The sequence below is a fragment of the Leptosomus discolor genome, chromosome 14 (assembly GCF_034619465.1).
Source record: "Leptosomus discolor isolate bLepDis1 chromosome 14, bLepDis1.hap2, whole genome shotgun sequence".
Lineage (NCBI taxonomy): Eukaryota > Metazoa > Chordata > Aves > Leptosomiformes > Leptosomidae > Leptosomus > Leptosomus discolor.
In genome coordinates, this window is record NC_141404.1 from 18,727,856 (window position 1) to 18,738,941 (window position 11,086).

The window sequence follows — 11,086 nt, forward strand, 5'->3', positions numbered from 1 at the left end:
TCATTTACAGGTAATAGCTGCTGCTTGAAAATCCAACTGCCAGAGCACAGTTAAAATACAGAGGATGTTCAAAGGTACTCATTATTATAATGAAGATGCTAATATTTAAGAAACTACTTCGAGTTAGAAGTCTCCCTTCATCAAATCTGCAGGCATACCAGTAGTGTTTCTTCAAACGCCATCACTTTCTACCACTCCGAGTGTAAAAAAATGAAGATTTTACAGAACACTAAAATCCTCTTGAATCACTAAGATGTAGCTAAAAATGTTTATGAAATCAGCATTTTTTTAAAAATTACCAAGCTTCAACTTGTTGCAGGCATTGCATCACACATCTTCAGTCTTTGAAGGGGGCTGTCTCTAGCGTTGTAGAAAACATTGTAAAGGTTTCAAAAACTGTTAGCTGAAGTGAGGACCCAGCTACACATGATCTGGCATATGGAGTTGAAAACTTGTACTAAAAGTGCCTCATAAATCACATTTCTTAAACATTTTACATTTTATTTCAAGTAAAAAGATGTGGAAAGTAAAAAGAAGTTTGCCTGTAGAATTTTCATTCCTTTTATTACTTCAGAGTTTTAATCTTCAAATTTTATAGATCTAGATGTATATTTATCTATGTATACTTTTTTGTTGGCAGCAGGTTGAAATCCAAGACCAATTCCTCTATGTTGCTTCAAATCCATTGCTTTATCGAATTCCATCTTCAGAGCCTGCTGTAACTTCTCCTCCCCTTCCCTGTTCAGAGCCATGTTCAGTTTGTTTGCAGTTGCTGAGAAATTTTGGAGAGGCACAGAGCCCTTTTTAAAGCCACCCATCAGTCTAAAAAACTTCTTTTCTTCCTCAGAACTTCGAAATGCGGCTGTACTCCACTGGCCGAACTTTGTATCCTGTGAAGCAAAACAAGACCAAGGAAGACAATTTCTGACTGTGTACCGTGAGAACAAAATCAGCTACAAAAACCCGACAGGGCTGACAAAGCTGGCATGCAGTCGTGGTAGTACCTCTTGAAGGATGTGCTAAAACAATGACACAACCCTGCACGAATGCATCTTCATTAGCATTTCAGTTCATTTAACCAGGAGACAGGATTTAATGCACTTTCAGAATCTCCCTTCCCTCCGTCTTTAAGAATCCTGGCTTTTCTGCTCTCTGGATAATATTTACCTAGCTCACAGAGGACATTGCCCAACCATTTCTCTTATTCTAAGACAAGTGTCAGACTTAGTCCTCTTTCACGCTGTCACTTTGTACGGTTACCTTTTTATTTTCCTGTTGCCCAGTTACGTAGCTGTTGTTTTCAGCAGTGTTTTGTTATGTTAGTTTTTGAGACACTGTTCAGTCTGGCTCATGCTTAGTATTTGTATTCTCATCCCACTAATTAATATTGCAAGGGTGCAAAAACTGAGGGCATACCCTTATCCAACAGGACTAAATATAGTACCCCTGAAGCCTCCCCTCGCTCGCAGTTTGCTGTATTCTTTGTGTTCACCTTTCACTCTAGTCTTTGAATAGTTCGCTCTTTCAAGACTTTACTTTTGTCTGCAGATAATGGCTCCTTTCTGAAATGTCCAAATAAAATCAGAATTCAGCTGTTCGTGGATAACCCAAGATACATCATATGATTTACAAAGTTTATGAACTTTTGTCTTACCTAAGAACAACCTTCATTATCTAAGGCTCTTACTTGACTCTGGAGCTACAGCTAGGAGCTATGCAGTCAGTTATAACTATTTTTGGCAGGACTGCTACTCCCAATTTTTTCTTTAAAATTGGTGGTGACATTAAATGGAAGAATGTTTGATCATTAATTAAACAGACTGAGCTGGCTGTATCAAAGGAAAAAATGTGAATTTAGTGGTGTGTTTATGTAAGCCTGAAATCCTTCCAACAGAACAGTTGTAGCTTGCATGAAACAGTCATTCTCCACTAGACAGCCAACACGACACACAGCATGCTACACAATATTGCAGGCAAGCTGTAGCAGGTTAAGTTACCAAAATGCAGGGCTGGAGTATCGTTCACTGTCACAGGCCAGAATACCTGCTACTAAAAGAAAGCTATCTGTAATACGTTAGTAATTTTACCTTGCTCGAAGACAAGTTGCTGTGTAAGCCAGGTCTGTGACACAGACACATGCACACAAATATATGTCCTCCTTTTGGAATGGGAGGCATCTGCACAGATGCAAAAATAATTATGGCTTGTCAAACCCTGTAATTTTTTTTAAGTGAACTGCTGGCAGGCACTACACGTAGCTTTTGCTGCAGCATTTCCAGCTCACTTTGTGAAGCTGATGAATTAGTTTTCGTAGCTTCGATTGCTCTGCATACTACTAAGCAGAGACAGATCAGCACCAAAGAACTGAGATCCCTGCCAAGGATGTCATTTTTCTCAATGACTTCAGAGACTATTAGACAGTTGCTGTTCCAGAACTATTGCAGTCTGCCTCCCACTACATAAAAACCTCCAGGAGTTGTTTCTGGCATTTGTCTGAGGTATATTCCAACTTTCTAGGCATACTGCCAGTCTTGCAAAACAACTAAGAATTCTGAATTACTAGCAAAGCTGTCTTTCCTCCTGAATCTTATTACCCCTGCTAAACACTACTGCAACAGTTTCCACGACGTTCCTGTAAACCTGTCAGGAGGCAGGCTGACTAGGATGCAAAAGCAAAGAATAAAGAATCGTCTTTCAACGAGGAGGAGGAAAGCTACAGAAGTTAGGAGAGGACCGACTGTAAACTGCGTATGCGTTATCAGTTGTCATCCCTTTTACCTCTCCATGTGCACCCATTCCTGAATGTCTGCAAAGTCTCCAGGTAACAATTCAGATACAATTCAGTGACTGCTGTATCTACAGCCTAGAATTATTTGTATTTCACAGTAAGCAGAAAATGCTTCTGCAGCAATGTCGTGGCTCACTGGAACCAAAGAAAATGTTGCTTTTGAGGACTGATGATAGGAATAGAGCACTGTACAATGCTGACTGCTGTTGGAGTTCAATGGTCAGCTCCCAGACTCTCTTGGGATTGTATTAACTTGTTCTATAGCATAACCTTAAATTTACAGTCAGAAGGAAGACTGTTGTGCCAAGCCATGTACCTGAGCCACATACAAAAGGAAGTGCAGTGCTTTTTTTCAGGAACCTGCTCTGGGACGCCATATTTCCATCAGATCAAGATCTAAGTTCGTACATACCCATTCCACTTTGTGACTGAAAACCTTAGTTTTGCCAGATTCTCTATCGATTTCTTCTTGCAGAGCCTGCCGCCTTACCTAGCATGCAGAAAAAACAGTGCAAGATGCTATCTTCTGTGTGTTAAATGACAGTTAATTTAATTCACAATGAAAAGATAAGGGAAGAATAAAATAATTAGTTATCTTCATAGTTTTGCAAGGATAATTAAAAAGTTGCATGTGATCCTTTTTCACACTCAACATGAGAACTGTGATTTTTCTAGTGGTATTTTAAATGAACATTTTGCTGTATCAGATATGTTTAATCTTCTAACTGCAGGTAACAGCTACACTGAAACTGCCAACACTGATGAGAGGCAAAGAAACCGGCATTTAACCTAAGAAGCTACTTAGAAGCTCCTGACATTGACCAGAGCTGTACATTTTGGACTTAACCCACGGAAGGTAAAGCACGTTTTAAGTAGAGCTCTTATTTAGTGCAATCTAGCTACAGACAAGCAACAAAGCACTTTTTTTGTTACACATTCTATGCATACATTAAATGCTGACTTGCTTTAAATCTTACACAATTTAGTCAAAGCATACCTTGTCTATGTTAACTTCATCACAGTTTCCTTTTTTTTCCTGCACGATAGTTACATCATCCACATGTTCCTGTAAAACAGGAAAAAGCTTGTATCAATATTTTTATCTATTCTGGTTAAGGAGAATTTACACAGCTCTGACCATAAGCAATACAGTAGTACTATTCTGGGGCAAGAAGAAATAGTCAGATCTGAGCTGGAAATGCCAATTAAACTTGTGTATTTCTATGGAGCGACTTCCTCCCCAAGGAAGAGATCCTTTTATTAATGGAGAGGGTAAGAGATTTTAAAATTCACACATTAAAATGGACCTGCCAACATCAGTGGCACATACAGTAATATCTGCAGAGAGGGTCATTTCAAATGAAACCATTTCATAGAAGTTTAAATTTATACTTGAAGTAAGGGACAGAAAGAGTGAAGGTTAAAAAATAAATAAAATAAAAATTGGTGGTAAGATAATGGCCCCTCTGAAGGCACAGGACAAGCTTGAGGCATGTTGATCCCACTAGCCACTTCAAATAAAAAAACCAACAACAACAACAAAAAAAACCACAACAAAAAATCCCAACAATTGAGAGGCAGCTGCATTGTGCTCCATCTTACACAAATGCAGAGTAGATGATGGTCCCCAAGGAGCTTCCAGTCTGGAAAGAGCACGGGGAGAGGCATGACACATACATAAAGTGTCTCCTACCACGGCAGCAAACAGCACGTTAGTTCCACATTTGAGAGCAAGGAACGGGGAGCTGATGTGAAGAGACAGAGCAGCTACAGCAGGAATGGAGGGGCAGGATGGCAGGAGGGAGCTCAGTGGCAGAGTCCACAAGCAGCCAGATACTGGTAACTCTTCCACAAAGGGCAGCCCTTCAGCAGCTTTTGCTCCCATTGACTGGTGTGTCTAGATCATTGTTCTCAGCCTTTCTTTTCCAAATTTGTGATAAGGATAAGATTTTTGGGCATGCAGTGTAACAGGGTAAGTAATAAGGCCAGGATAGTGGTAAATTAGAGCCATAAGCTTTACACCAGCCTGGAAAAGGTGGCCAAAGAGAAGATTTATTGATACAGCTAACGTAATAATCCAAGCATGAAATAGCCAGGGAACAGTAAGACAAGGAAAATATTTGTAACATACTTCTGTCAGCAGAAGTTGCTGTTACTTTTTCTGAGGGTTTACAGTTTTATTTAAAGCTATTAATGATTTACTCATTTTCCAAAGCTACCTTTTATACACTGATTTCACACACACATACAAGTACATGCACCATTAAAAATGTGAGAACCCTGTTTGCAATAAGGAGAGCTCATCCTCTTGGATGAAAAGAAAAAAAAAACAAACCCAAACCAAACCCGAATTTACTTCTAGATGGCCTGGTACTGTCTTTTCAGATCTATTAAAACAAGCAGGGAAACTATCATGACAGGATTCTGGAAACAGCTACAACGTGTATTTTTTTAGCTGGAAGGTTAAGTGGCAGACAAGGAAGAAGGGTGCACCCCCATCCCTGCTAATTCACAGCATGTCGCTGACCTGCTGAAGGCTACTGCGTGGCAAAAACTGCCCCCCTCTGGAGGTGTGCCAGTCTTCCCCCAACTTCATGGAAGGGCAACATTCACACAGAGTAGGATTATGCTATCTGCAGGCAAACTTCAAAGAAGTAAAGTGAGTCCTCACTCCTCGACACTCTACCCAAGTTCACTGTAATCGCATCCAATGGGAAAAATACCTATCGTTAAGTGGGTAAAACTCCATATTGTCTTTGAAAACTTACTCTTCTGCTTGCTGCACAAGCCCAACAGAGGATTTTTCAAGGCATGCAGCAGTGTGTGACATGCTGTACACTAGAAAATGTCTCAGGACTACCGCACAGTCAAATGCAGGACTGACAATATCAGCCTTTTATTACAGCAGTGTCTTTTGGCCTGTCAGGAACTAGATTTCTCTAGAACTGATTTACCCAGACTTACCAATCTTCAGCAGAATTTCTCTGAAATACTATCTATTATTAAAGGACAGAGCTGAATGTGGGAAGAGAAACAAAACATGCATCACCCTACACCCTTGTCCTCAATAGTTTGCAAGGTATTTGCTGCGTTTTCCATTGTAATTGGTCATGCAAGTTTACCTGTCATTGTTAGGCTTATCTTGCCTCCACAGAATGTGAGCAGCTGCAAGAATCCAAGTAATATCTCACAGTCTTGAAAAGGCAATGTCAATTTAATTAGAAAATATATCCCAGCAATAAAACCACCTTGTCCTCTGAAAGGTCAAAAGGAAAAACCTAAGTAAAAAGCCCCAAACTTCTGCTCTCCTAATGACTGATGAGCAGACACAATCCCAGCACAAACCTTTGTGGAAAACGCCTGTATCTGGGTCTCCATGAAGGCTGAAGAACCTGCTTATATAAATCTATATTTAATTGTTTGCACTAGACACCAGAAAGCTGCCACATTTCCACAGAACACGAAGAAACTGCATACATGAGTGCATAACAAAGCAAAGCACACCATGAAGTGTGCTTGAGAGGGAGCTAGAGCTATGCCCTGCTCTAGTTTACAAAAACCCTCAATGATGCTTTACTAACTAGTGCTCGACTTTTAAACAAGCCAAGCATTCAATGTTCTTGATAAAAAACAATTGGAGTGCAGTTTCCCATTACCTGTGAAAATAAAAACAAGCTCCTAATGACTTGCAATGAGCTGTTTTCCAAGTTGTTTACGCAGCTAAAAATACAGACAGATACCTATTGAACTTCTGAGCATCTCACAGCTTAATTCCCAATGGTAACAACAGAGGTTAGGCATGTAAGTACTAACTTCAGGCACTTAAATAGCTTTAAAATATGACCCTAATCAGATTTTAAAAAAGAAGAAAGTTTTTTTAAAAAATAAAGCAATAAAACCAGATCTTAATAGTCTAATTTGGGGGGGGGGGGGTGGTGGTGGTGGGGGGGGGGTGTCAAAGAAACCGCTGTATTAACCTCTGTATTTCAAATCTTTCATCAGTTCCTCTCCATGTTTGTTTCACCTCAGAAATGGCAGTACTGCAAGACTCTGGGATGGGATTTCCTGTCAGTCTGGATACAATTCCAGCTACCTTCAGTTATAATTTACACAGCTCTTATATCTATTTATTTTCTTGCATAGAGTTATTTTAATTAAGAATTTGTTTAGGTTGTTCTCTAGTATTTTTCTATCAGAATTTATACATAAATGCTGTAGGCCTAGCCTACGCTTATGATTCTTAAGATTTTCTCTAAAGCTTTGTCCAAGTTAGACAACAGGTTTTGGCTCCATTTCCCCCTTGTTTCTAACACTACACAATTCCAGCATTAATAGCAGCAAAAGCTTGAGGAAAAGCCTAATAACACTGTTAGATGCACTCGGGCTGCCAATGTTACCAACCTGCTCCGGTAATTACATGGTATTAAAATCCTATTTTATAGGAGTGTTGTTGCCACTTTACTAAGAGCAACTGCAGGAGGGAGAGAACACCTTCATGACAGTACGAACTAGTTTTCTTTCTGTGCCAATACTTGCAGTTAGTTGTAATACTGACATTTTCACAACTGAAACACTAGGTGCCTACAGCAGTAGGCATTAAAAAATACTTTCCCACATTTCACAACTATTATGTGCTGAAATCGGTAGCTTAGCTGATCCTGCTTCTCAAAACCTAGAGGAGGCCCCTACTGACCTAAATGCAACCTAAGGGTCTGAACAGACAGAACAGCCTGCAAAATAGGAACCTGTACACCTAAGAAGCAGGAGGGTGCAAAGATCCCCTCTTCTTTACAACTTACCTGTCCCTCATTTCCCATGTCTTCTCTTTTGGTCCTTTTCTTTTTTGTATTTGCTTTTGAACCTGGTTCTGCAGCAAAGTCCTGTGGTACTTCTTTTTTTCTTTTTCTTCTTTTTCTGTCACAGAGCATATGATTACTATTGCATAATACCCTCTCTACAATGTCCTCTGTGACACATTCAGCTCGCTTCATTTCGCTCTCCTTGTTCTTTTTACTGCTTTCTAGTAGCTTTACTTTTTGGCTTTTAGATGCACTGTCATTGTTTAAAGAAACTTTTGAATATGTTGGTTCCTCCTCTTTCTGAATCTTCTTTTTCTTTTTCTTGATATTCTTCCTGTTTTTTTTTCCAGAAAGCTCTTCTTCCTCAGACTCAACTTCCTGCTGTGCTGGGAGATGCTTATCAGAAACTCTCTGACTGCAGTCTTTATTACCTTCACATGTCAAGGAAGAAACAGCTTTGCTTCTCTTCTTCCTCTTGGTGTCTCTGATACTTCCAGAGTTCTCAGTAGTGTCCTCTTCCTCTCTATTTGTCAATGCAATTCCCTGGGAATTCTTCCTTTGCCATTTTCTGAAGTCACTTAATGCAATGGGGCTATCGTCAATTCCATAGATGGTGTCCTGTTTATCTGCTAGTGGTAAAAAGGAGTCAGACTTGTCTTTCTTTTTCTTCCTCTTGTTTCTTCTCACGTAACTCTCCCCACCATTCTGGGTAATTTCTGTTCCATGGTTTTTGCCTGTAAAAGCTTTTTCTTGTGAAATGTATTTGTGTGGTTTTTTACGAACTTTTTCAGACTGTTTATGTTCACTGTCCTGGATGTCCTCTAATGAAAAAGAAAAAATGCCTTTCTTCTTTTTTTTCTTAGTTACTTCACCATCCAGTTCCAAATTCAAAGCAGTATTCTTTCTGCTTTTTTTAAAAGCAAATTCATTTTCCTTAGTACCACCTGTATGATGATTTGAAAGCTCCCTATCACTACTCTCATTATTCTCCAATGATAAGGAGGAATGACATTGGACTTTTTTCTTCTTCTTTTTGAGAATCTTAGTATGTTCCTCTGATTCTTCTTGAGGTTCTGAATCCAGATGGCCTTCTACATTCACAAAGCTTTCTGAATGTGCTTCTTCCAGTAATTCAGAGCCAACTTTCTTTTTCTTGTTTTTCTTCTTCAGTTCTAATTGGTTTAAACATTCATCATCTTTTAAATTTTCCTTTTTCCTTACCTTTGTTTTCATCTCAAGCTTGTCATCATCCTCAGTTTTAATGGCAGTTTGAACACCTTTCTCAATTTTAATGACAGGCTGGCTCCTACTACTTTTCACCTTTTTTCTTTTCTGTACAGGTTCCTCATGAACTTCTTTTCTCTTTTTCTTTATTATCATTCTAAAAAATTAAATGAAGACGTTAGTGCACTGCTTCAACAAGATGACACAAGTCCTACTCTATTTGGTCTTCCTTTATTCTGAAACCATTCCATATCTCTCATATAGCACTCTTTTTCCAATTTCACAATCTGCTTTCTGTGATGGAGGGAACCAGAACTGCATGCAGCACTGAAAATACAGTCTACTGGGGTGGTCAAGGGGTGATTGTCTTGTTCTTTCGTGCTGTCCTAGTTAGTTTGTAACTTTCTACCCCTTTTTGACAGCTGCCAATCATGACATTTTCACAGAAATATCGACCCTCCAAAAATTTTGCCTAAATGACAATACAGATACATATATATAAATACATTAGTTAAGGTGGTTTTCCACGTGTGTGTGACTTTCCAGTTATTTAACACTGAACTTCACTTTATTGCCCACTTAGTGTTACAAGATCCTTTTAAGGCACCTTCGTTATTGCCTTGAATTTGCTTCTGGTTGCAATTTCTCATCCTTGTTTCCTTTCTCGGGACTTTAATGCCTGTGAGCAGATTACAGCAGAGGAGCCTTTGGGACCCACCTGGTGACGCTCCCGGTCTCTGCCGAGAAGCCCATTTATTCCTACTTGGCTTCCCATCTTTTAATCAGTAACTAATCCACATGGTTTCTTCAAGTGCCTCCTGCAGGGCACGCCGTCAAAACCCCTTCCAGAACCCTAAGTGCACCCAGCGGACCCGGCCGGTTACCGCACGCCTGTCACCCCACAAAACCAGCGGCCGTGTGGCCGCCGCCGCCCGCCCCTCCCGGCTGCCAGCCCGTGCTCCGCGGGCGCCGGGCTGCCCCTGCTCGCCCCCAGGCAGCCTCCGCGCCCTGCCGAGGACCCGCACCCGCCGATCGAACGCGATTTCAGACCCACCCAGCTCCGCGCAGCGAGGCGGGCGGCCCCCCCCCACATCCCGCTCCGCTTCTGTCCCGTTAGACGGACGGAGCGGAGCGCGGCGGCGACGACACCTCCTTACGGCCCCACACGGGCACCACCCGGCTGGGAGCTTCGGGGGCGCCTCCGCTGGGCAGGCCGCGGCCTGGGGCTGACCGCCGCCCCGCCACCGCTTACCTGCCGCGACCCACGTGCAGCGACCGCCGACCCGGAAGGGGAAGGCGGCCGTGCCCGCCCCGCGACGAGGACCGGCGGAGCGGTTGCCGCGGCAACGCGGCGCGGCATGGCGGCGGGCGGGCGCGCGCCGAGCCTCTGGGAGCGCGTGTGCGCAGGTGGGAGCGCCCCCCCCCGCCGCTGCCGGGGCGAGGGGGCGGCACGGCCCGCCCGGCCCTGAGCGGGCTGCGCGCCCCCGGGGGGGCGGCCCCGGCCCTGACCCTGACCCTGACCCGGCCCTGCACCCCCGCGGGGAGAGGCCCCCGCCGGCGCCGTCCTGCGCCTCGGTCGCTCGAGGCCCCTCAGGGGCCGTTCTCACGTCAGTGCTGCGGAGCTGGGCGCGGAGCCGGCCCTGCGGAGGCGTTGGCTGGGCCTGCCTCGAGCAGAGCGCGGGAAGCCGCCCCTCTCCCCCTCAGAGCACGTTCAAAGGGGTTTCTGCTCATGAGCGCTACGTGACTTTTTATTGTCGTCGTCTTGCGACAGAAACATCCCCTTGGGTGTGCTACTGCTGCCGGTAGTGCCGAAAGTACCCAGCTCCTTGCGGGAGCGTCGTGGCCTCTGGTTGGCCATGCGCTGTGTGGGTGCAGCTTTGGGGGCTTTCCTGGTGATGGAGTTAGATGTTTGCCTTGGGAAAGCAGAGGGGTGACAGGGCTACTGCTGTTATGCACAAAACTTGCGTTCACAGAGTCCGTTTCTAATAGCAGGTCTTGGCGTTCTCATAAAATCTGTGAGTGCTGAGGCTGATTGAGGAGGTGAGACACCAGCCCCATAGTTCTGTGGTGCCCAAATGGGGTTCTCCTCACTCTAGTGCTTTATGATGCCTTAAAGTAGGTATTTTGTGTTAAAATGGCCAGTTTTAATGTTGGAATAAAGTTTGTTATTCTAATACGATTCAGTTGTGGCTTCTGTGCTACACATGGAAGCAGTGATGCCAGTAATTCTAATTACAGTGGTAGAGTGGTAAACCTGCGGGGTTTCGCTGTAAGA

The 11,086-nt window shown here is 43.0% G+C and overlaps 1 protein-coding gene across 1 annotated transcript; it reads right to left on the reverse strand.

Annotated features, from left to right (window-relative positions):
* Nucleotides 1-578: 578 nt before the first annotated feature.
* On the reverse strand, nucleotides 579-9,873 carry KNOP1 (lysine rich nucleolar protein 1). Its single transcript, XM_086473255.1, has 5 exons — nucleotides 9,866-9,873; nucleotides 7,588-8,968; nucleotides 3,786-3,854; nucleotides 3,201-3,278; nucleotides 579-890 (listed from the first exon to the last, which is right to left on the reverse strand). The coding sequence occupies exons 2-5, from the start codon at nucleotides 8,965-8,967 to the stop codon at nucleotides 579-581; spliced, it is 1,839 nt and encodes a 612-aa protein (XP_086329381.1). The 5' UTR covers nucleotide 8,968; nucleotides 9,866-9,873.
* Between the last annotated feature and the right edge of the window lie 1,213 nt (nucleotides 9,874-11,086).